The following is a 25,787-nucleotide window of genomic DNA, read 5'->3' as shown; positions in this document are numbered from 1 at the left end:
CAACAGTTTAACATCTTAGGCATGATCCAATTTAACAGAACAAACAACATGATCCACAACAGGCTGAGCACTTAAACCCTTTTTAATGTCCTTTTTACATTTTTATTACACCATAGGACTATATCTAACACAATAATGACCTAACAGTACTACAAATGGGACTATATCACATGCTCATATGATAAAAGGAACAAAGACTAGGCTAAACACAAGCCAAAACAGGATTTTAGGTTAACTGGCCTAAATCATGCCATTACTACTATATTAATCAACTAAAACTAACAAAATCATATATAAAACATGCTTAACTGAAACAAACTAAACTGAACTAACATATAAAACATACTTAATTAGGACCAACTAAGATAAGCTAATACATAATCAACCACAGATAACTTAAAACCAGAAAAGATGCTAAGAAAATAAAAGGGAAAGAGAATTACCTTTCTTGTGTGTAGCCTTTGAGTCGAGATTTGAACTTGGAGATCCTTTGTGCTCCTCAAACCCTAACTCGAATCACAAAAACCAACACAAATAACAAACAAAAAGCTTTAAAATTTTAAACTAACTCAACTCTTAAAGTTTCGAAGCATTTGCTCAGAAACTTAGATATTTCGAGTATGTGTGAATGTACATTAATATTCAGTCTGTAGGTCTGTTAAACAATGAGAATTGGGGATTTATTTATAGAACCCCCAAATACCCCAAACCCTAATTTTGATTTCAATGTGGGACAATTCTAATTTTTGAGAATTCATTCCTCACACAACAATCAAGGGCTGAGATTGAGTCAAACAAACATATCAAGGGCCAGATCTGACCCAAAGGGATCTATCCATCAGTTTCTTCAAGAAACAATCAAAATTCATGAATTCAAACAAGTGAAATCAAAACCCATTAAGATTTTATAGAGTTTTGACTGTTTAATACTCAAAAAAGTAAAAGAAATAGAGAAAGGGGAGGAATTGTACTGTGTTTGGGTTGTGTTTGGTGAGAAACGGAGGAAGCAATTAATGCTTTGCCTCATATGGTCACAAAGACCTGAAAAAAGAACAGTTTGCCTGAAAATTTACCATAAAAGACGATGATGATGAGGAGAGAGAGAGAGGGGAAGGTGGAGGCGGCTAGGGTTTTCAACCCTTTCAGAGAGAGACGACATAGGGGTCGTTTGGTATGAATAATGAGAAGAGGAGGGGTATTAGCCTCTCTTTAATTAGTAACTGGGCCAGGTCGGTCTTATTTGTACTGGTCCTGGTCCGATTTTAAAAAGGAAATAAGGGGTCTGTGTATACCTGTGTATATTCGCCAACACAAGTTTAATAAATGGCCATAATTAAGTAAACCCATTAATTAAACCCCCTTAATTACGGTCAAAACATAACTTTAATAACCACTTAAACAATTAACAAAACGGTTAGTTATGCAAAATTGGTTCAAATTGCAAATATGGCCTTAATTGACTCTAAACCATGAAGTAGGTTATTTCAATTACAGCTATAACCAGCATAATTAAACAATTAAAGACTACTTTTACACCAATAACATTAATTAGACTTAAACCGTGAAATTAGTCGTTCCAATTATGGCCATATATAATCAAACAATCAAGGGCTAGTTTTGGAATAATGACCTTAATTGACTTGAACCATCTAATTGGCTTTTCAATTAGGGCCAGAATTAAACAATAATTGATCATTTCAATTGTAGCCACTATTAACTACATAATACACAATTTTATGGAATTAATCATAATTAAACACTCAAATAATTATGATAAATTCTAATAAATTGAATATGAAAAACTAAGAATTGAGGGGTAAAAGGATTAACTCATTTAATTAAATCAAATTCTTTGAATCAACGGACTAACTTGCTAATTAATTTCTGTTAATCTAAACAATTAAATAAATAATTGTTTTAAATTATTCCCTTGGTTAAATTTAGCAAATATATCATAATTGTTGCAAAAAATATGTAAATTAATTTCTAAATAATTTATAATATTATATAAATTGTTTTACCAAATAAGAAGGATAAAACATTATCTAAATAATTTTACAAAAACATTCTGACTTCTAAAAAAATACATATTTCACTCCGTTTAATATCCAAGGACTCTGGTAATCAAATAAATTGTGAGAGGTTGAAAATTAGGTGTGAACACCTACGACTCTGTCTAACTGTCACTCAAGTCTATGAAGTCTCTAATGGAGTACTGAAAACACTGATTGTTGCTGGGAAAGGCCCCCGACATACCTGACTATCTATAACTGCTATAAAGACTATAAATAAAGGATAAGGCCCGAAAAGAACTGTGGCTCACCAATCAGCTAATACTGTAGATCCTAACGAGCAAATGCATTGTCCTGTAAATCGTTACTTGCATCGCAAGATGCAAGTCCCCGGCAAAAAGGGATGTCAGTACATTTGAATTGCACTAATATGTAAAACAACTGAAGGAATGAACTGTAAGTGGGGTGCTCGAGAAAGGGCAGCCCAAATCAATAAACATGCAAAATCATCTAAACTGAAACTGATAACTGAACTAAACAAGAGAAGTAAAGTAATAGGTACTCCCTATTCTGAATATGAATTTACCTGTTTTAACTGAGTTAATCATATGTGGGGCCTAGGCCCAATATAAGTGCACAAATCAGTGGCCTTGGCAAAGTAAGTGCGTCAGTCAATGGCCTCGGCCAAGTATACGTATACATGAGAATGTGCCCTCGAGCAAATTACATATGTTCAATATTCATTAATTATTATTAAGAAACTAAGGTCACTAGAATAATGAACATTGCTAAACTGAGACATGTATTCAAGGACTGATTATGAGGTCTGAAGCCTTAACTATTTCTAAGCATGCTGAGTTACTAGACTGAGAATCATGGGTATCAAATAGGAGTCTATATAGATTATGTTCTAAGTTCACAAAATTCGAAATGAAAGTCACGAACGAATTATGAAACTAGAAAATAGAGGTTCTGCAACTATTCATGGAACTAAGGTATAACTATAATTCCGAGGCAAATCGTAATAGTTAATAAACCGTATCGTAGGGAGAATTATGAACATTCCCAAACGTAGAGAGTTAGTCTCGCATACCTTAATCCCGACATTTGAGCATAATACAATATTCGTCAACCCTTCAACCTTAATCTATAACAATACAAGTCAAAGGGATTCAATATTAGTAAGAATCCTCATGTTTTGGTCATCTAAGCATTTTATCAAACACTTGGTGGGCATGAAGCTCCACAACTCTCATCAATGGTGTTTCTACCCCCAACAACCCATTCTCTTGCTCCTAGACAATTCTACAATCTCATATTGCTATAATCAATATCATTTTTCATCACCCATAAGATAAACAACACCGTTAATCTATTATCAATAATCAACAATCAACAACCCAAACCTATAATCGTTTATGCCTTTTTATCAAACCCATCAACTCATATATCATGAACTTATAGTCTATAGTGATTAATACAAAGCTATAGTCAATTAAAGGATGAAGGTGTTACCTTTTTGATGTTCAATTCTTTTGAATTCGGATTCTAGGGTTCTTTCGTCCAAAACGAAGTCTCATTCGATTATCTAAGAATTTGAAGGGTTAGACCATGTTAATACGGTGTTGGAGAATTGAAATTAACTTAGAATAATCATTAGAACTTACCTTGGATGATGGAGAGACCTTGGAGGAAGTTGGGTTCTTGAGAGCTTCCCATTCTATTTTTTTTTCGTGTTTGGGGTGTAGGGAACGAAGTAGGGCTTTTAAAACGACTTACCTGGTGCGACCACATAGCTCGAAGCCCAACCACACAGCTGACCGCGCAACAAGGGCAGTAACACTGCCTCTGGTGCGCGATCGCACACCTGAAGGTTCTTCGTACAGACTGCACAATGTCTAGTAAAACGAGCACAACTTTTTGCATAGCGATCCCTTCAGGCTCCACCATATATCGATTGAAAGATATTTCAAAGAGATACAACTTTCATGTTTTAAATTTTCTCAAATTATCAATGTATTTTCACAAAATCGGGCTGGAAGGCAGACTTGTCGTAAACTTAGCTAATTTTATCGAATCTTAAGCACTTCACTATTCATCTTGATTTCAAAACAACTATTTCTACCCAAACTCATCCCGATAGTACTTCACATGTCTAAAATGCCACATTAATACTCATTTAAGACATCCACACCTAATCCGAATTTACGGAGTGTTACAATTAACCTTCTGATTCATGATTATGAACTATACCAAAGGAATGAAAGAGAATCCACCAAAGAAATGTTCGCCCAATTCAACAGACTAATTGTAGATCTGAAATTATTCAGAAGATCATACTCAAGTGGTGAACAAGTTAGAAAAATTCCGCCAGTATTAATACGAAATTCATCTTCCTTTCCTGCATATTTTTTCTATCCATAGGCCGGCTTCGTGTAAATAGATTTTTGCTTGGAGAGATTGATGCCCTTTAAGTATTTCCTTGTGATGAAGTGTTCCTTTTGATTTTTGAAAAACATATAATAATTCAAGCTAGTTTTTATTTCTAAAAATGAAACACTTACATTTAAGTTATTTTTCTTAAGACAGGGCACTAAATTTTACAATTAAGTATTGTGACACAATTTCGTTCAATTTTTTTCTTTTCCTTTTTCCTTTTCCCTTTTTCCTTTTCTTTTGTTTATTTAGGGTGAGGGAAGAGAATGAAAGGACGATTCAACACTATTAAGCTAATTGTTAATACGGAAAATGGTCAAATATACCCCTGTACTATCAGAAAAGGGTTAAATATACCCCTCGTTATACTTTGGGTTCAAATATACCCCTTCTGTTATATTTTGGGTCCAAATATACCCCTCCTCCGTTAAGTTATCCAAAGTGGACATATTCTCACACATGGCACTAACATTTCGGTGAGGTGGACGCCATGTGGCATGCCACCTCACACCCTATACCCATTTTACTTCCTTCCCCGCCTTCTTCTTCACTGAAACTAGAAACGGTGTAGTTACACTGATTCCACTATCCCATCATCAATAAACACCTTCAATGCACCATAATTCACTATTATTCAAGCCCCTTCACAACACTCTATAGCATCACTCACTTCCTTAAACTTCAGTCTTATTATTTCTTCACATTGAAAGATGAGGAGAAGCTGAACTGCACACCAGTCTTCCCTCGGTCATGCTCTTGCTGCTTCAGTATGTAGCAGTAATTAACCTGGTGGATGGAATCAAAGTCAGAAGTGCCCGGGAAACTAGTATGGACTTGAGACAGAACAGTTGAAAAAATTAATGTCCACTATCATCCTGTAATTTCGACTCCCACATACTACATTTATGCGTCTGAACATCTCATACCAAATTCAGATTTAGATAATTATGAGTCCAAGTATTGGCCAAGGCAAGAAGCCAAAAAAAAAAAACTGCACCTCCCCAAACGAACTCACAAATTTCTTTTTTAATAGAAACTACACTCAACCCTCTAATTTCATTCCCTTTTTGTACACAATCAGTGAAGCTATAAAATGGGTTGGGTGGAAGAAGAAGATGAATGAAGTAAGTAAAATGGGCATGGGATGTGAGGTGGCATGCCACGTGGCGTCCATGTCACCAAAATGTTAGTGCCACATGTGAGAAGATGTCCACTTTGGACAACTTAACGGAGGAGGGGTATATTTGGACCCAAAATATAACAGGAGAGGTATATTTGAACCCAAAGTATAATAAGGGGTATATTTGATCCTTTTCCGTTGTTAACAAGTATCATACAATATTCACACTATCAAAAGATTCTAAAATAAACTATTAAAGTAAATCTTGGGACTAACGATAGCAAAAGGCTGCTGTATCTTATTAAAAAATGGAGCAATATAGTACTTGTTGAAACCTCTTTAAATTTTACACATGCTATCCTCGAAACTTTGGAAATTAAATGTACATTCCTTGTAATGAAAAGTCATGTCAGATTTGGAATGGAACTTTTCCATTTTATTAATGCGAAATTATTCAATTAATTGCCAATACTAATAGTTAGTAGACTAAACAAATACAAAATTAAGCAATATGATATGATTTGTCAAGAAAATAGTTCAAATAATGTTAGACAATTTCATTTTTTAATTTAAATTGTGAGATATAAACTTTAAAACTAACTCAATGTTCTCTCATATAAAGTAGTAATAAAATGAAAAATATAGTAATAAAACAAATTAAGTCAAGAGAGAATCATATAATTATATTATCGTAAAAGCTAGTGCAAGAGATGTTCCCTAACTATCAAAGTGAGAAGTAGATCAAGCATCTCATTTTTTTCACTGCTCCTTTTTCTTATGGGAAGGACTACCATGTTTAGCTTATATATCCAAGAGTTTTGTTCTACAAAGTTACAGAAGGATTGAAGTAAAAAAGATGACAATAATATTTGGAAAGTAAGTAGGAGTAGTACGTACTTTACCAAAATAAAGAAAAGTAAGTAGTATGCTCTTATTTGGTCTTTGATGATTCAATAAGGAAGAAAGCTTTCGATGGTACAATTAAATTAATTTTTCAGTGACATATTAAAGGAACCCCCACATGGAATTTCCTAGAAAGAAGAGAAGGAGAAAATGTTGGACAACTTTAACTCTATTCCACACACATGCTCGATAACTTTAACTTTATTCCACACACAATTGAAAAGTGGAGTCATGCCTACTTTTCCTGTATTTATTTACATTGTAAATTTTAGAAGTAGCATTCTTTTCTTTCATATATATACATGTGCAGTGACAATGAGTAAAAGACAGAAAAAATTCGGATAAAAAATAGCTTTTGTCTTTCCTTTTCCTTTATGGTATCGGAGCAGTGATTAAGATCACTCTCTTTTGTTTTTTTTAATCTTGTCTTCCGTTCAATTTTTCTTTGAAAAATGGTTGAATCAACTCTTGAGACTCATGTTACTCCTGCAGTTGGGAATACTTCTGTTACTGAAACCATTAATTCATCTCATCCTCTTTACATAGCACAATCTGATTCACCTGGTGCCTTACTTGTTAATACTGTTTTCGATGGAAAAAGCTTTGGGGGGTGGAAAAGGGCTATGTGGATTGCCCTCACTGCTAAGAATAAAGCAGGTTTCATTGATGGAACTACTGCTGAACCTACTGTTGGATCTGATCTTCATGCTTCATGGTCTAGATCCAACAATATGGTTATTTCTTGGTTATTAAATTCACTCTCAAGGGACATATCTGAAAGTGTCCTATATTATCACACTGCTAAAGATATCTGGGCTGAACTTGAAGCCAGATTTGGACAAAGTTCTGGAGCTAGATTATACCAACTTCAAAAAGAACTTAGTGACCTTGTGCAAGGTTCATCTGATATTGCAGCTTACTTCACCAAAATCAAACGTTTGTGGGATGAATTAGATACCTTGGACTCTTTTATTCCCTGTTCTTGTATTTGTTCCTGTGGAGCAAAAGAAAAGAATGCTACTCCTAAAATTTACAATGTAAATAAATACAGGGAAAGTAGGCATGACTCCACTTTCCAATTGTGTGTGGAATAAAGTTAAAGTTGTCGAGCATATGTGTGGAATAGAGTTAAAGTTGTCTAGCATTTTCTCCTTCTCTTCTTTCTAGGAAATTCCATGTGGGGGGCATGACTCCACTTTCCAACTGTCAGCTTCCTCCTTCTCTTCTTTCTTTTCATTTTTATTTCCATTACATATAATAAATCAAAACAAATTTTAATTTTAGCCATCAATTTCCATAAATTTTCAAAATCTAAGGAATAAAAATACCGAATGAACTATCATGAGTGATGACTTTCTAATTAGACATTACCCATCACGATGTGATGAATTACTATAGAAATAAATATCTTTCCATTGAAAAGAATTAATGCATGTATCATTCACTTCTCTTTAGTAATATAATAAATGATCTTTAAAAGCTAAAAAAAGAGAAATGCGACGAAAACGAGGAATAACAATTTGTTTCAATAAGTCGCTTGAAATGGCACGCAAATATTAATGTCAAGGATAGATAGTTTTATCTCTCTATTTATAATCTGATAAGAATTTCTTATAAGATGGATACATAAACCCTAATAATTATAGAATACAAAATTAAAGAAGTTAATGATTAGTTAGCTTACAGGCAAGCAAATGAAGGGAGGCATTATGGACCAACTACAAGAAAAGCAAAGCTTCGTAGATTCGGTCAAGTCGCTTATAGAATGCCGATGACGATTTTCCACAACATAAGTGAAGGGAAGACGGAAGCGAGACTTAGCGAGCTTTATAAGACCGATTACTACCTAAATCGCTGAAATAATATAAATATGAAGTGACAAAAAATTGAAATGAAGAATAAGAAAAAAAAAAACATCCAAAATTGCTAAGTAAGGTATTGAGTTCACCCACAAAAACTCTTCAATTTGATCTCATCCATCACATTTTGGTTAATGGCATTGAATTGTTGAGGGTCTATGAAGAGAGCTATTTCATCAGAAAGATGCAACTACAATTACAAAATACATTTTCGTGATAGGTAATGTAATGAGTTGCCCTTAGGAGTCGTTTGGTAAGAGGGATAGGATGGACTGGATTATTAATTCAATGGGATTGAAATTAATCTTATTTTTAGTTAGTGGGATAACTTTTTTGATATCCATCCAATCCATGTAGATGGGATAAAAGGTGGGATAACGTGGGATTAGTAATCCCATAAAGGGTGAGATTAGTAATCCCATCTTATCCCACCTTTTATCCCATCTACATGGAACAACTTATCCTCCTACCAAACGACCCTTTAAGGTTTTGAATTAGAACCGCTAAGAAAGAAAAAAGTTTTGTTGAGAGTAAGTATTATAATTTCCAAATTTTTAAATAAAGAATTTTTGAAGATTTAGAGCCTGTTTGGATGGGTTTATGCCTATAAGCTGCAAACAGCTTATAAGCTAATAAAAAAATAAGTTGGGGTAGTCTAACTTATTTTTTTTTGGCTTATAAGCTGCTTTAGATAAGCTAAGTCAAATGAGCCTAATTATTTTTTTGAACTTATTTTAAGCACAAAATGACTTTAAGCTGGCCAGTCCAACACTCAAAAAAGCTGAAAACAGCTTATAAGCAACTTATAAGCCAATCCAAACAGGCTCTTAATAATTTTCTTTCTAAGAATTTAGAAGGGGAAAGCATTTAGGGCAACTTACATAAATAGCTACTTTTTATTGGCTTCTAACTAGATATAACTATAAAATGCAAAATTACCAAGCGTAGTTACTTTTCTTTAAAAATGCATGTATTTCTATTTTTTTGAAATATAGAGAAATACAGTGAACTGTAAACATACTCTAGTGAAATCAGGAGCTATTTATGGAATAGATTTTTTGAAATACAGGGAAAAACAAAATCGGGTTGAGTAAAAATAGGCTATATTTTTTGAACAAATTCTTCTTTTTCTTTTTAAATGGTAAGTTAAATTAAATCAACCATATTTTACGTATTCCATAACAGCTCACGAATATCTCTCAACTTTTATCACAATCAAAACTTTTTGAATTAAAAAACCACTAAAGATCTGAAAACTTCCAAATATAGAAAAATATACGCTGGAATGCAATGAAACATGATTGATTGTTTAAGAAATATAAACTTGTAGTATGCGTATATATAATGGAATACAATGAAATATATCAGAAACTATTTTATAAATTAGAAATACAAAATGCAAAATTATATTGAGATACAATGAAATACAAAAATCGTGAAAACAAAGTGGAGCAAAAATAGGCTCTACACAAAAAAAGAAGAAGATAAATACAGTGAAATATAATGAAATAATACACTGAAATATACTGAAACATTTTATCAAACACTTGGTGGGCATGAAGCTCCACAACTCTCATTAATGGTGTTTCTACAACTTACACACTAATCACAGATTCACCAAAAATCCAAGAAGAATAAAAAGTTAACAACTTTGAGAACAATTCTTCTTTTTCATCAAATTCTTCTACTTCCTCTGAAAACTAGAAGTCCATGAAAATAGTATTTTGGCAAAATGGCAAATTAAGATCTTGGTTTCTCCTTCTTCTCCTTGAAGAGAGACGAGAGAGATACACCAGAAACCTTCACAACTTTGAACCTGACACCAGGAATATCTCTTACGGCATGACCCTTTCGATCAAATCCAGCAATCAACACTTCATCATTTTCTTCAATGTAGTTCAAACAACCATCGTTAGGAATGAATGCAGCGATCATCTTCCCGTTTTTGATCAATTGAACCCTAGCACATTTACGAATAGCAGAGTTGGGCTGCTTAGCCTCAATACCTCTGCAAGTCATTTCAAATAATTTTGACTGTTTAGATACAAGGGCCATAAATTAATAAGGCTAAAAGAGAACAACAGCCATAAATAGAGGATCCAGGCAAGGGAAGTAGATCCCACAGATCTGGGGGCAGAAAAGGGAATGGAGAGAGAGAAAGAGAAGGGTGAGGGAGAAATAGATTTGAGAGGTGAGAGAAAACTAATTTAAAAGAGAATTTGTGAAATACAGTATACTAGTTATGTTGTGTAATTTAAGAAAATATATTAGTTATGAATAATAAATAAAATAAAAAATTATTACTATTTATAAATAGATCTTAAAAGTAGTTATGATTAGTAAAATTTCCAAGCATTTAAGCACTTAATAAACTCCAACTGAAAAGGAAAAAAGAAACAATAAACTACCACAACCACTTGAGCCATGTGATCTCTCCCATGGCTTCTCCATTTCTTTGTACACTTTCCCTTAGCTCCAAACTCAACCCATTTTCCTTCTTCCCATAGTTCTCTTTCTCAACTTCTCTGTGTTGTATACTTTTTCCCTTGTTTGATTCGGAGAATGCCCGACAGAAATGGAGCTCCAAATTCAAACCCTAACAAGGCGGAGAGACCTCCGTTACTCAAGAAATCCAAAACCATCTCAGACAAGACACCCCACTTCCCTGGCCCACTTTTCCCCGCTGTTCGCCGTGTCTCTTCCACTCCCCCATCCTCCTCTGAATCTCATACCTCCACTTCCACTAATGATCCCAATTTTGGATTTGGCGATCGTGACTATGTTTATCCCTCTTTTCTTGGACCCCATACTGCTAGAACCAGAGTCAACATCAAGTCAGCTTCCAAATCAAAATTACCGGCCAATTTGAGGGTGGAGTCGAAGATAAAGCCGAAGGCGAAGCTGAAACCTGAGAAAGATTTGACTGCTTTGTCTATTCAAGTCTCGAATCCAGCTTTATCAGGGCTCACTTCAGCTAACTCTTCCAATGCTCGAAGACCTTCTTCTGGGCATACCTATTCCTGGATCCTTTTTTTGGTTAGTGTTTTTAGCTTTTCCCATTCTAATTCCCTTGACTTTTCTACACCCTCCGTTACAAATTATATGTCTAGTTTTGAATTGTTACGGAGTGTAAGAAAGAAAAGAAGACTTTTGATAGTTGTGGTCCTTTAACTTTTGATAGTTGTGGTCCTTAACTAAGGATATGTAGAATGTACCAAAATGCTCTTTAATTTTATGGTCTTAAACATGCCACGAGGAAAGCTGGAATTAAAGAGTTGTCAAAAGAGGAAAGAGACCTTTTTTTTTGGAGCGGACTAAAAAGGAAAGTAAGACAAACAAATTGAAACCGAGGGAGTATTTCTGTTTGATTTCATAGTAAGCGGGAAAATTTAAAAACCAAAAAGACCTGCAGGAAATGTAAAAAATTGATTGCTTTTTGGGTAAAATTTTAAGGGAGTTAATAAATGTTACATAGTGGTGCAGTACACCCTCCGTCCCATTTTATACCTCTGCGTTGAATCAAGATTTGAAATGTTAAATTTTGAGTTCTGTATATTATGTTAGTGATGCTGGAAAAACAATTAAAAGTAATTGTTGACAAGTTGGTTTGGTCGAAGTTTAAAATTTGAATAGTTTAATGAATTTGAATTCTTTAAAGTATGAAACTTGTATAGAATGAATTGTTGAGACGTCCCAAAGAGTAAAGAATGTTATATAAATTGGACAGAGAGTACATAGTAGTATAGTACTATGTTTTACTTTTTTGGTGAATGGGAATTTGTTGCCCATCCAATCTCTTTTGGCTATAAACCTTTCTGATCTCAATGCATTAGGTTTTCGGTTCTTCTTGATATATTGATAAATTATTTCCATGTATTGCAGCTTAAGTTTGTGTGTACATTATCTGTATCTCACACATTATATTTGCGGAATGAAGTCTCTAAGCTTCAGGTATGCTCTCTATGAACACTGTTAAATTTGGGAATTCTTTTCACTCCAGTCTTCGTTCTCAGATTAAATATAGTTTTCAATTACTGCTTATTGGAAGAAACCCGAATACTACTTGTCGCCAAAATTAAAATAAAATAAAGAGAACCACTGCTTATTGGAAGAAACAGGCATATTAACCGCTCAACTTGTACTCAATTTTTTGATCTCTGTTGTAATTAAATGATTGGCTCTCAGTACATAAGTTGAAGGTTAGGATTGATTTATTTGCAGGAGGAGAATATTAGTCTTCGTAGAGTTTGTAGCCATGTTGATCTTGCCAGCGCTGGCATCATGGAGTTTGAAGAAGTTAGTTCATTAGTGTATTTTGGTAATGCTGACAGTAGAACAATTGCTCTGTACATGGTGGTTTTCATCCTCGTTATTCCTTTTGTATTGTACAAATATCTTGACTATCTACCGAGAATAATTGATCTCTTGAAGAGGAAATATACCACAAAGGAGGAGGTTCCACTGAAGAAAAGGATTGCTTACATGGTGGATGTGTGTTTCTCAGTTTACCCTTATGCAAAGCTGCTTGCACTTCTCTTTGCCACTCTCTTTCTAATTGGATATGGAGGATTGGCACTTTATGCTGTTGGTGATGGCAGCTTTACTGAAGCTATTTGGCTGTCTTGGAGCTTCGTAGCAGACTCTGGAAACCATGCTGATATGGTTGGTGCAGGGCCAAGGATAGTTTCAGTTCTGATAAGCTCAGGAGGCATGCTTATATTTGCTATGATGCTGGGGCTTGTTTCAGATGCTATTTCAGAAAAAGTGGATTCTTTAAGGAAAGGAAAGAGTGAAGTGATTGAAAGTAATCACATTCTTGTTCTTGGATGGAGTGATAAATTGGTAAGTCTATAGCATATTGCTTAAAATGTTGCGATTTTTTGAAGTATTTTCTGGCTTTTGCTCTATATGGGCAGGAATAGGGTAGAAAGATTGGATCTGGATGGACATACATTAGATATGTAATCTATATCCATTCGAAATCCAATTGATTTATATGATCCATAAGGAAGTTTGATCCAGATCCATCTTTTTTACAGTCCATTTGATTCAAATATGTTGGATACTGATGAATCGTTGGATTTAAAGATATACAGCCATACAGTCATACACATTCACCTGCATGGCTGTGCAACAAGGTTGTACGGTTGGACTTAAAATCTTCCCTTGACTTGTCAATAATATAATCTAAATTGTTAGTAAGATTTATTCTTCATAGATGATAGTTTGTTTACAGGAATACGTTTTATTTCAAGTTACGGCATTTTCAGCTGCTAACTGAACTTTCTGTCTTTCTATCTGGTACCTTAGTGCTGGATTCTTTTCCTACATGACAAGTAGAATGAAATACTTGAGTAAAGGTGCTTTTGGCAAGGAAAATAGGCTTGATATAGGTTTGATTTATAAAATTATCTTACTTCTTTTTTTTGAAAAAAGGTTTGATATAGGTTTTGTTCTTTATTAACGAAGTGGGCTGAGAACCATGAGGTCTCAGGCTCAAATCACAGCAGAAACAAAAACACTAGGGGATTTCTTCCCATATCCTAGCCTTGACAGAGTTACCTGGTATTGCTGGTGGGAGGTGGCAGGTATCCCGTGAAATTAGTCGAGGTGCGCACAAGGTGGACTGTCTTCCCATATCCTAGCCTTGACAGAGTTACCTGGTATTGCTGGTGGGAGGTGGCAGGTATCCCGTGGAATTAGTCGAGGTGCGCACAAGGTGGACCGGACTCCACGGTCATCAATAAAAAAAATAATGAGTAAAGAGACGAAGAGAGGATAAAAGATAGCAAAACCACTCTATATAGCAAAACTACTCTAGTGTGAAGATCTGCAAATTGTTAACAATAGGCTTGCAAGTAAGGTAGTAGCATTGGTTCTTGAGAGATCTTATTGGAGAAAAGCAAACAGATACATCTAGAATAGCTTTAAGCCATACATATTTGTTTTTGTGTGCTGCAAACATCACTCAGTGTTGCCTTCGCTAGAGGGAAGGAATTATCTGCGATCATGACTTTTGAGACTGTAATTATGACACGAAGGTGTAAAAGTATTTTCTTATTACAGGGGTCACTTTTGAAGCAGCTAGCAATAGCTAACAAGAGCATTGGTGGTGGTGTTGTCGTTGTTCTTGCGGAAAGAGACAAGGAGGAGATGGAGATGGACATAGCAAAGTTAGAATTTGATTTCATGGGAACTTCAGTTATCTGCAGAAGTGGCAGTCCGCTAATACTTGCTGATTTGAAAAAGGTGTGACAGCGTATCTTTTTTCTTTCCCTTGATACTCCCTCTTATCCTTTAAACACTTTTTCGTTTTCTTCATTATCTGATATCCTAATTTATTCTGTGAGGTAAAAGTAACTAGTATCTAAGGGTTCGACTAGTATCTTATACTCTTCTTGAATTCCCTTAACCTTTTTTTTATTCCCTCTTTCTTATAGTTATTTCTTGTTATTTTTGTTCTTCTATGACACATACAGGTGTCAGTCTCGAAAGCACGTGCAATCATTGTCTTAGCATCTGATGAGAATGCTGATCAGGTGCTTTTCACAAATGAATCTTCAAGCTCTAAACAACCAGATAATTCGGACTAATTACTCCAATGTTTTTCTTCTTGTTAGAGTGATGCACGTGCTCTAAGGGTTGTACTTAGTCTAACTGGAGTAAGAGAGGGATTGAGAGGTCATGTTGTTGTGGAGATGAGTGATCTTTACAACGAACCGTTAGTGAAGCTTGTTGGGGGTGAACTCATTGAAACGGTTGTTGCACATGATGTGATTGGGAGGTTGATGATACAATGTGCTTTGCAGCCTGGCCTTGCTCAGGTCGGTTATATATAGTTCTGTTACATTATTTCTTCATTTGTCTTTCTCTTCCTTGCTTTGACAGCTTTTTACCACTTATGTTGTCATCTAGACATGCTGTGGTCCTTCTGATTCCTCTTATATCTATTGGCTAATGGCTAAAATCATTAGTTTTAAATTCGGCTAAAATCATTAGTTTTAAATTCAAGTAGTACACATCAAAAGACTGTATACTTGTGCCTTAAATTTCCTGGAAAACTTAAATGGGCCAGAAGAATTCTCTTCCTTTTGAGTTCCTTGTTGATGAAATTAAAATAACAACAACGACAACAATGCCTTCTGAACTACTTCGGGTCTCTTGTAATCCTCAATGCCCATTTTGCTCCTTTTATACATGTTCCACTCCATTACAAATTCAATAATATGAGAATTCTTAAGTTAACTTGTTTATTGCTGGCCTTCAGCCTACCACAACCCTTCTCCTTTATCCAGGCTTTGGACCGGGGTTGTCCATCTTTTTGGGGCTGAAGATCCAGTATAAGGTTAAACCTCATCTTTCCTTGAGTGCTTTATTTGGACACATGCTTTCCCAAGCTGCAATGAATCATAATCTGATACTTGCGTCTGTATACTAGTTTGTTGTTCTCAGTTAATGCTTAATTGATACACCTTTGTTCAGGAGGAGTAGAAAAATGGAAGGCGATTACAGCCATTTACCAAATTATATTGGAAACCATAATGATACCCTCATGACATCCCCACTTAATGTACAACTGAATATGGATGAGCAAACTCATTGTAGATAACAATAATATAGAGGTACCTATTGACTAAGTGTCACAGTAGTATAGATTTCTCAATTTTAGCTTGCTCCTGTTTCTGGTAGCTGTTAGTTGCTGCAGAAGAGTAATATGTATTTTCTTGTTAATACTAATTCTTGTCCAATATGGCAGATTTGGGAAGACATTTTGGGGTTTGAAAATGCAGAATTTTACATTAAACGGTGGCCTCAATTGGATGGTGCACCCTTTGAAAATATACTGGTATCATTTCCGGAGGCAATTCCTTGCGGAGTTAAGGTTGCTGCTGATGGCGGCAATATTATCATAAATCCTGATGATAGATATGTTCTAAAAGAAGGTGATGAAATCCTTGTCATAGCTGAGGATGATGATACCTATGCACCAGGTCTCTTACCAGAGGTCAATTTTCTTCTCTGTAATTGATGGTTATCAGGCATTCCTGTTGCATATTGTGATTAGATATTTATTAACTGTACCGTTTTGATGAATACCTTTTATTCTTTTCTTTGGGTTTATATCTCAAACCTTCTTATCATCTTTCAGATCCACCTCCATGTTTGCCTCTAGTGCCCGAAAAAATTCAAATACATTTTATGTTTTACTTTGAGATTCAAGCTTTTCTGCTGATTTGCTATTGCATTTTGTTCATCTTGCTTCACCCTTCTTCAGAGCTAATGTAAAGTTTCATTGTCATGTTATGGTTTTCTTAAATTTTGTTAATTAAGCATGGGATATTATTCAGTCTTTGGTTGCCAGAAATGCCATTTAAAATGTCATGGATATTGGGAACTATCAGAGAAGAAACTGTATCAAAAACTTGATGATAATGGAGTACAAGATACACTTTCGTTTTTTGATGGGTGGAGTACAAGATAGACTTATTTATGAGTCATACATTCCGCATATTATATATAACTGAAGATGGATTGGTGCATACAACATTGCATCTATACTGAAGATATTAGAAGAAGAAAAGACTTCTTTCATATCTCAGTATATCTTTACATCCCATGTGAAGGGGTATTTGTACAAGTGAATCCTAACTAATTGAGAAATGACAATCAATTACAATAAAAGAAAATATTCTACTCCTATAATTACACTAGGGAAAGGAAAACTAAAGTCTCCTAAAATCATGCTAATAAAAACACAATCAACACTCCCCATCAAGTTGGAGCAAAGATGTCGCATATGCCCAACTTGCAAACCAAAGTATGAAAATTGACACGACCCTCACGGACTCCGCTGGCACTGGGATTATTATCTGCACAAAAAGTACCGCAAGTGTAGCATGAGAACAAGATCACCACGTATTCAGCAAGTATCGTCGATTGACCCCAAAAGGATGGTCTTAAAATACTCGCTTAGTCCTGCTCCTGTACAATTCATATAATCTAGACAGATAGGGAAATAGCAGCATAAGGTAAATTCAACTGAACAACGTAGTAATTATGCACAGATATAGCATATGAAGTGATATGCACAAATGATGCAATGCATATGATGCTGACTTTACCAATCCTGTCTCATAACCAGTATTTTTAGTACACCATGCACATTGCCTGGGTGCCCAAGGGCAGTGACCCTAGGGGGGTGGATCCGTACCCACACGCCGCACAGAATGTCCCATTGTGCTATAATCATATCAATCCGCACGGACTGTCCCATCGTGCCCTAGCCATATCAATCCGTATCAGAGTAACCAGCGAATGATATCTCATAACTGCTGACACCCAAGTCCGTATACTCGTCAAACATCTCATGAAATAAACATGAATCATGTATGCAATCTTCTGGCATATAAACCGTGCATGAAATGAATCTATGCAACCCATGTAGTATGAAATACATGAAACATCCAAGATGGTAACCTTAGCATGTGAATCAATGCTAACCATATTTTCTTAAGCAGTAAAGAATATTCAACAAATAATTTAACAGTCATGAATCATAGGAGAAAAACAACATAAAATCTAATTACTCGAACATGTCATCCGCTACCCGCATAAGTGGTTGTCACCTTCCCTATGCGTTACCCCTGTATGCATAGGACATTTTAATTTTCATTTAGTTGGGAAAAATCCCCCATCGAGGTCATAGTCTTAACTTACCTAATTTTGAGCCGTTGCTTAGCACCTTGAATAGCCTCGCCTTTCCTCAGAGCCTCCCAATGCTCCCAATCTATAAAAAAGTGTACTCTACAGGGTTAAACTAAACTAACGATACCCATGTTGCCATCTAAAAAGAATCACATTAAAGAGTCAACCAAAAAGTCAAACCCAAGCCCCGGAATTAAAATCGTGTCTTTATTACAATAAGACATTACCAATATCATACGATTTCAATCCTGTGCTCAAAACTCAAATCTGATACTGAATCGACCTTCAAATCCTCAAAATTCATACTCTTAGACCTAGGGTTAGCCAAAAGCACATGGGTAATCATGCTAATCATCAAAATAGGCAGTAAAAACACTTACCTGATGTTTTTGGTCGTTTCTTGCACTCTCATCCGGGCTATGCCGAGCTCCAAAACCCCAACAATGGTGAAATGACTTCAAATTCCTGAAATTGTTCACTTTTATACCTGAAGCACCTTTAGTGTGATCGTGGTGCCCAGGCGCGAGAGCACCCAACGCGGGCACAAAGCTTCAACGCAAACGTGCACACAGGGCGCGATAGCGCAGCCCACCGACCAGTCCCTCTGCGCGAATACGTGTCTCATGCGTGATGGTGCCCTGCGCGATAGAGCACATCAACATACTCCCTTGTGCTTGATAGCACAGCTATAGCGCGATTAAGCTGACCAAAGTTTCAGCCCTTGGGCACGATTGTGCCCCTTGAGCTCGATTGTACTCGCACCAGGAAAAAATAAAATCTGCAGAGTCTAGATCTGGTTTTGTTATCCAAACCTCACCTGAACCCCTTTTGTTGCTACCAAAATCATCCAAACAAGTCCTAAATCATCATATGAACATATAGGATCCTTCAAACCATGAATCTAAGTCCGTTTACTCAAAATATTGGCTTTGGTCAACTCTAAGCACTATAGGCTTCTAGTTCAAGTTCAAGTGCTCCAAAAATGTTACCTTCTCAAAAAAAAAAAAGAAGTTCAAGTGCTCCAAAACGCTTCGAGTTCCTTGGGACCCATGCTACCCACACCCGTAAGTCACAAATTACCGAACGAACCTATGGGAAGCCTCAAATAAGGGAAAGATGTTCTAGTACTCAAAATGGCTGGTTGGACCGTTCCATCTTCGCCTAATTAAACAAATGTTCCTCCTCGAACGAGTTTAGAATCATATCTGAGCTGTCGAATAACTATGGTTGTCTGCTCCACATGTCTGACTCAGTCTCCCAAGTTGCCCCCTCAATCAGATAATGCTTACATTGCAATTGCACTTTCACTAAAGCTATTTCTTTTGACCTTAGCTTTCGGACCTGCCTGTTCAAAATAGCCACTGGCTCCTCAAATGTTAGATTCTGACCAGGCCGCACTGTGTCTAAATGTAACACGTGGGACTTATGCTCATGGTATTTCTTCGACATAGACACATGGAAAACAGGAAGAACACCTGTCGAGCTAGGTGGCAAAGCAAGCTTATAAGCCACCTCTTCAATACGTTGTAAAATCTCCAAACAGGCCTATAAACCTCAGACTCAACTTGCCCTTCTTCCTCAGTTGCATCACTCCCTTCATGTGAGAGACTTTCAACAATACCCGCTCGCCCTCCATGAATTCCAAAACTCGAACCTTCCGGTCCGCGTAGCTCTTTTTCCTGCTCTATGCTGTGAGAAGCTGCTCCTGAATCAATTTGACCTTATTCAAGGAATCCTTTAGCAAATTTATAACCCATGGCATAACCCCGTATGTCTCACCAACGGGTGAATGACACCTCTTACCATATAAAGCCTCAAACAGTGCCATCTGAATGCTGGACCGGTAACTGTTATTATGCGCAAACTCCGCTAAATGCAAGAACTGGTCCCGATGACCACCAAAGTAAATCACACAAGCTCTCAACATGTCCTCAAGGATCTGAATAGTCCGCTCCAACTCCCGCAAAGTTTGAGTGTTCTTCTGAAGAAACTGGACAAGTCCAGGGGGGAAATATATATTATCCCTTTAAACAATGAGGACATGATTACACACAGTACTATATCTATACATATTTAACTTAGTCTAAGTAACTATCTCACAGCTATGTAACTCTTGAACATTTTGTTCTTATTGTGCAAGTAGCTTTTCGGAAAAAATGTTGATGCTAAACTGTTGCCATTGGATTCTGGATTTTTTTTTTTAATAGCTTCTAGCATGAGGCTCTTGGCAATGAAGCTCAAACTTTTTACTCTAGTGATGTTAATTGGTTCCTTTATCATAGTTTGTCAGTTCTGATTAAGTATGACAATCGTAAGATATGGCAAAAATGAAGATGAATTGGAGCAATTTTCACCCGCAAGGGTGGCTCAGTTGGTTGAGCATGGGGCTTTCATAATGGAGGTCCCAGGTTCGAAACCCCCTGCCTACGACAGCAGGGGATTTGCCTTCTGGGTCGAGGTCATCGCACGGGGCTTGCCTAGTGCGGGTTACCTCTCCTGTGTGGTTTGCGAGCCATTGCACAGGAGCTGGGTTTACGCTGTGCGCACCTGCGGGTTCCCATGTCATAAAAAAAAAAAAATAGAGCACTTTTCTTGCATCAATATTAGCATGGTATTAGGTCACGCCCTCTCAATATTGTCTTGGAGATTGTATCTGCTAAGTCTATTCTGATATTGGTGGTCCCTTTAAGTGAAAATAAAGATAGGGGAGTTTTTGTTGGCAAAAAGTTTGCAAAGATCATATATAACCTGTTCACTACCTAATAATTTTTTGTAGTGTGTTTTTATTTTTTTATTTTTTATTAAAGGTATTTTTACTAGTGTTGGTTATTCTTGCTTTTAGCATCAAATTGAGATGCTTTCCAGTATTCTAATTCCTTTTTTGGACTTAAGGCATTTAGTTTGTGTGAGAAAGAGATAATGATAAGACATTCTCTGTCACTGGTAGCGGTAGGTAATATAATTGATAGCTCTTTTAAATAATAAAACAAAGACAAAACGGAGTCACATATCACATTTCTTGTATATATGTATTTTGTGAATCTACTGGTTGCTCCCTTCCATAATTCAATATTTCTGATCCTTGTTTGGTGATAATTCAACTAATGCATGGTTGACTTTGGCTCAGTTTCTCTATTTGCTTATATAGTGGCTTGCTTATTGCAGGTAAATAAAGGTCTATTCCCTAGGATAACCGATCCTCCAAAATATCCAGAAAGAATCTTATTCTGTGGCTGGAGACGTGATATTGATGATATGATTATGGTACCCTACATCTGCATCACCTGTTTCTCCTGTCAATCTCTCTCTCTCTGTGTGGTTGGGTTGGGTCCCTCCCTTTCCCTTTCTGAATATGTGAGTAACAAGGTATAAAAAGCGAGAGAGGCGAAGCTGCTCCACAGTGAGCAGGAATTTAGGTCAAGTAACCTGTTCTTCCATAACCACGTAGTGGTGCAAAAGGTGTTCTAAGAGTATACAGTCCTTTATTAATCTGATTGACATTGATTCGACACCTGACCTATATCATTGAAGTAAAGCCCAAGTACTCTGCACTGTTACAGGTTTTCAATAGATTGTCAAGGTTTTCCAGCGCTTCAGATGGGATTTGGGGGGAGGGAGTGGGGTGTGGGGAATACTTCGGTCTCTGGAATCACGGTCTAGCACCTTTAGGAGGTGTTTTGTTCACATACTAGTTATGCGGTAGTTATAATGCAGCGGTTAGTAATGAAGGGATTGCTATGGGTGGTTAATAATTAAGAGATACATGGATTAGATTCTTTTACATGAATTACTATCTTGTTTTATCTTTAAATAGTGTAATAACTATATTGCTAATACACACATTCTTATTCCTCATTCTATCCCACATAAAATAATATATAGATTCTCGCAATTCAATGCGAGTGTTATTTAATACCGTCAATCAAACACCGCATTAGTTATGTGGCAATTAATTTTCCTATACGACCAACCAAATAATTGTATTATCTTACGTGAGATTTAATGTTGGGATAAATTTTTCCAATACCATCAACAAAACGACCCCTTAGTACGTCTGAACTTGTGTCCGTCTTCATTTTAGATTAGCTTAATTTGATGTGATCTTAGTAAGGTAATCACTGATGTTAGAATGTTCCAGATTGGTTGAGGATTGACTATTATCTGCTCATGTGCTTGGGAAATCCTTACCTCATGAGCTTGCTTTTGAGGTTGAGTGGAGTCCAATGTCGATTTTCTTAACATTGTACCAGATCCACACCCATCCTTATCGTTGGTTCAGCCAATGTTGAGTCCCTATGTCATATTGTTCATGCTCCAGATGTCTAGACTTGGGCGTGCAGAGATATTACAACAACAACAACAACAACAACCCAGTGAAATCCCACATCGTGGGGTCTGGGGAGGGTAGAGTGTACGCAGACCTTACTCCTACCAAGGTAGGACGACTGTTTCCGAAAGACCCTCAGCTCAATAAAAGCATAAAAAGAAGTCAGATAAGGTTAAGAGAGTCAAAGCGATATGAAATTTCGTAAATCAGTTGAGGAAATGGTTGTTGTCTCCTTATATGGTTTTGGGCAATCCTTGCACGTCATGAGCTAGCTTTTGTGGTTGAGTTAAGCCCAAGTTCCAGTTTCTTAATAAATGGATTAATGCTCCTTCGTCTTCAAATTGGATGTTGTGGCTTGATGTATGTCATCTGCCCTCTCAAACTAGAGTCCCTCTTTTTTGTAGTATTCATAAATTAACTTACCTGCATTTTAATTTTTCAAACACGGTTTCATTTGCAGTTTCAAAATGGTACATTTAAGTTTTTGCCCTACCTTTTTTTTCATGTTGGTGTGGGGAAATGCTATTACACGCCTTTGTATATCATTTAGGTTACTCTTTATTTTTAGGAGCTTGATAATTGCCACCCGAATTGCTATTAAACTCTCTTTAGTTATTTTCCCTTTTCTTTTCTGCATTTCTTTTATCTGGTATACTTCACACAATGGTTTGAGAAAAATAAATTTCCTTTGGCTGAACCTTCTTCTTTTCTTGTCTTTTTTATTCCAGTTACCATTAATGGGTTCTTCTTTAAAAATCTCTGCATTGGAATGGTGAGATAGATACTATTCATGAGTTTCATAGGTTTCTCCTCGTCTTGTTTGTTAGGTACTAGAGGCATTATTGGCTCCAGGGTCTGAATTGTGGATGTTTAATGAGGTTCCCGAGAAAGATAGAGAAAGGAAGTTGACCGACGGGGGCCTTGATATATCAGGACTGGAGAACATAAAACTTGTCCATCATGTGGGAAATGCAGTAATTAGGCGTCATTTAGAGGGTCTTCCTCTGGAGACATTTGATTCGGTGAGTTAAAGTTGTGCTCATACTTTGAGGTGTTTAATACTCCTAAAAGAAAAACTGGAAAATATTAAACGAAGGTCATTTCTCAGAAAGGTTGGAAAAAAAAAAAACATTGTCATGTTTGTTTGCAGGGAAGATACTTATTTATTCTAAAGTTTCCCGGACAAAACTAAGATTTCTGAATTTGATGTAGCATAGTGCTAGATAGCTGGTGAATCCTTTTGGTGATTTTTCGCACTTTTGAATTCAGGCAAAAATGTATGGCTTTGTCTTACTGCTAAGGATCTGAATACAGTGTGCTAGTTGCTCTTGATCCTTAGTGTAGAAAAAGCAAAGACGAGAATCATAATGATTTTAAACTCATACCAGAGGATAATATTTTGGCATGTCAATTTATATTTTTGTTGATGCACTGTTTACTAACTCTAAGAGAATAGATTCTGATTCTTGCAGATGAATCCGTCGAAGACTCCATTGTTCACTCTGATTCACGGTCTCTTGCCACCCTCCTCCTCATCCGAGATATCCAGGTCATTGTTGCTGAACTTTCAATCGAGGCATATAAACTAATTTTTTCACTGGAGTACTTGTTTCTGAGAAGCATTTCCTGTTTGAACAAGTCTGCAACTTTTCGTTTTCGCCTCTTCAATTTCTTTTCGCCTTTTTTTTTTTTCCTCCCCTCCAGTGCTAATGATCTCACTTGCTCTTCCTCTGGCCTGCTTTTTTTATTTTTTTATTTTCAATGTCACAATAGTAAAATGGATGTCGTTAATCCTCCAATAGTGATTGAAATTGCTGAATTGTTATATAATGCAGTCGAAGCGTCTTCCTAATAAAGATTCTAGGTCGATTCCTCTACGGCATTCAGTGTTTTCTCAGAGCTCCTGGATTCGTGAAATGCAGCAGGCTTCAGACAGATCAATAATAATAAGTGAGATATTGGACTCCAGGACAAGAAATCTTGTGTCAGTCTCTAGAATAAGTGATTACGTGCTGTCAAATGAACTGGTGAGCATGGCACTTGCAATGGTAGCAGAAGACAAACAGATTAATCGTGTGCTAGAAGAATTGTTTGCCGAAGAGGTATTGGTTTCTCCGTAGTTACTTATGTTCTGAGTGCATGCTTTAATATATTGAAGGATTTCACATGTATTACCACTCAACCTTTTAAATAATAGATGTGTATACAGTTTATGAGAAAACATAGGAGTGAGTAATACGCTAAATTGTGGGATGGCCAGGCGTGTTTTTCAGTTGTGTGTACTACTAGGATGCATTTATTTCAGGCTAAAATAGGACAAACCAGTCTTTCCTCATATTCACCACAACAAAAAATGTTCATGCACCCTCAGGTCGTCTTTTTTTTTTTTTTTTGTGTGTGTGTGTGTGTGTGGGGTGGGGGGGATCTTGATGCTACAGCTGTCAAGTTCTTTGTTTACATTTAGTTCAATTTGATCTTTTCATCGAGTCTGGATCAGTTTAATCTGATAGCATTTATCAAATACAGGGAAATGAATTATGCATCAAGCCAGCAGAGTTCTATCTGTATGACCAGGAAGAACTCTGCTTCTATGATATCATGAGAAGGGGTCGTCAGAGGCAGGAGATAGTGATTGGATACCGCATTGCAGCTGCAGAACGTGCTGTGATTAACCCAGCAGGCAAGTCAAAGCAACGCAAGTGGTCCCTTGATGATGTTTTTGTGGTTATTTCCTCAGGTGACTGAAAAAATAATCAGGAAAATCTTACATGCACCTGCTTTATATTATCGGGCTTTGACAAGTTCGATCAAACATCTCATATTTCTCTCCAGACAAGCACTCACTAGAAAAGAGGCAAATAAGGTAGCTCTAACTTCAACCAGCAGCTTAGGTAGAGAATAATAGGAAGAGGTTTTACTTTTTAGTAAGAGCTGGTTGGCATAGTGGGAAAGGAGGGGAGAGCTCTTAGAAATGTTAATTTTCTTTTTCTTTTTCTTTTTGTCTTTTAGATATTGCCATACAAATCAGAAATGAAGAATGAAATCTTTCTCATTTCATGTAACATTCCTAAAAACTAACAAGCTAGACCTTTGTAAAACATAGCATCATTTATGGTATTAGTATTTGTCTCTTTGACATCATCCATTGGAGCAATTGAGTTACTAATATGAGCATCTTGGGGAGGAAAAAGTGAACTTTTATGTAATTGTAGGAACTTAAATATGATCATAAGCTTGGTGCAAAAATTTTAAGAATTGACATGCTAAAGAATGTTCTAAATGAATTTATCCGTGCAATATAATTGGGCTTAATATGCAACCCCCTAAACTTGTCATTTTTTTTCATTTTGCCACCTCAATTAAGTGTTGTTCATATCGAACCCCTGAACCCGTCCTCAAGTGTGTCTATCAAACCTCCTAAATCT

The 25,787-nt window shown here is 36.3% G+C and overlaps 2 protein-coding genes across 4 annotated transcripts; one reads left to right on the top strand and one right to left on the bottom strand.

Moving 5' to 3' along the window:
* Positions 1 to 10,070: 10,070 nt before the first annotated feature.
* Positions 10,071 to 10,385, bottom strand: LOC132624225 (small ribosomal subunit protein uS12y-like). Its single transcript, XM_060339035.1, has one exon. The coding sequence runs from the start codon at positions 10,383 to 10,385 to the stop codon at positions 10,071 to 10,073; it is 315 nt and encodes a 104-aa protein (XP_060195018.1).
* A 323-nt stretch (positions 10,386 to 10,708) lies between these two features.
* Positions 10,709 to 25,503, top strand: LOC132625118 (ion channel DMI1). 3 transcript variants are annotated; one of them, XM_060339916.1, is made up of 12 exons: positions 10,709 to 11,366; positions 12,213 to 12,281; positions 12,552 to 13,172; positions 14,397 to 14,579; positions 14,810 to 14,869; positions 14,951 to 15,154; positions 16,087 to 16,335; positions 21,201 to 21,299; positions 23,190 to 23,384; positions 23,819 to 23,911; positions 24,198 to 24,464; positions 24,889 to 25,503. In XM_060339916.1, the coding sequence occupies exons 1-12, from the start codon at positions 10,893 to 10,895 to the stop codon at positions 25,105 to 25,107; spliced, it is 2,733 nt and encodes a 910-aa protein (XP_060195899.1). In that variant the 5' UTR covers positions 10,709 to 10,892; the 3' UTR covers positions 25,108 to 25,503. The 3 variants fall into 3 exon arrangements, with proteins under 3 accessions (XP_060195899.1, XP_060195900.1, XP_060195901.1); XM_060339917.1 differs by lacking the exon at positions 21,201 to 21,299; XM_060339918.1 differs by lacking the exon at positions 24,889 to 25,503 and having other exon boundaries at positions 23,835 to 23,911; positions 24,198 to 24,458.
* Positions 25,504 to 25,787: the final 284 nt, after the last annotated feature.

The sequence above is a fragment of the Lycium barbarum genome, chromosome 12, assembly GCF_019175385.1.
Source record: "Lycium barbarum isolate Lr01 chromosome 12, ASM1917538v2, whole genome shotgun sequence".
Taxonomy (NCBI): Eukaryota; Viridiplantae; Streptophyta; class Magnoliopsida; order Solanales; family Solanaceae; genus Lycium; species Lycium barbarum.
This window is presented reverse-complemented; position numbering and strand designations above follow the sequence as displayed.

Excerpts from the sequence above, each read along its gene's own strand:
- LOC132624225 (XM_060339035.1), bottom strand. The coding sequence starts at position 10,385 with ATGGCCCTTGTATCTAAACAGTCAAAATTATTTGAAATGACTTGCAGA.
- LOC132625118 (XM_060339916.1), top strand. The coding sequence starts at position 10,893 with ATGCCCGACAGAAATGGAGCTCCAAATTCAAACCCTAACAAGGCGGAG. Across the intron at positions 21,300-23,189 it reads ATATTGATGATATGATTATG|GTACTAGAGGCATTATTGGC; the intron begins GTACCCTACATC and ends CTTGTTTGTTAG. Across the intron at positions 24,465-24,888 it reads AAGAATTGTTTGCCGAAGAG|GGAAATGAATTATGCATCAA; the intron begins GTATTGGTTTCT and ends TATCAAATACAG.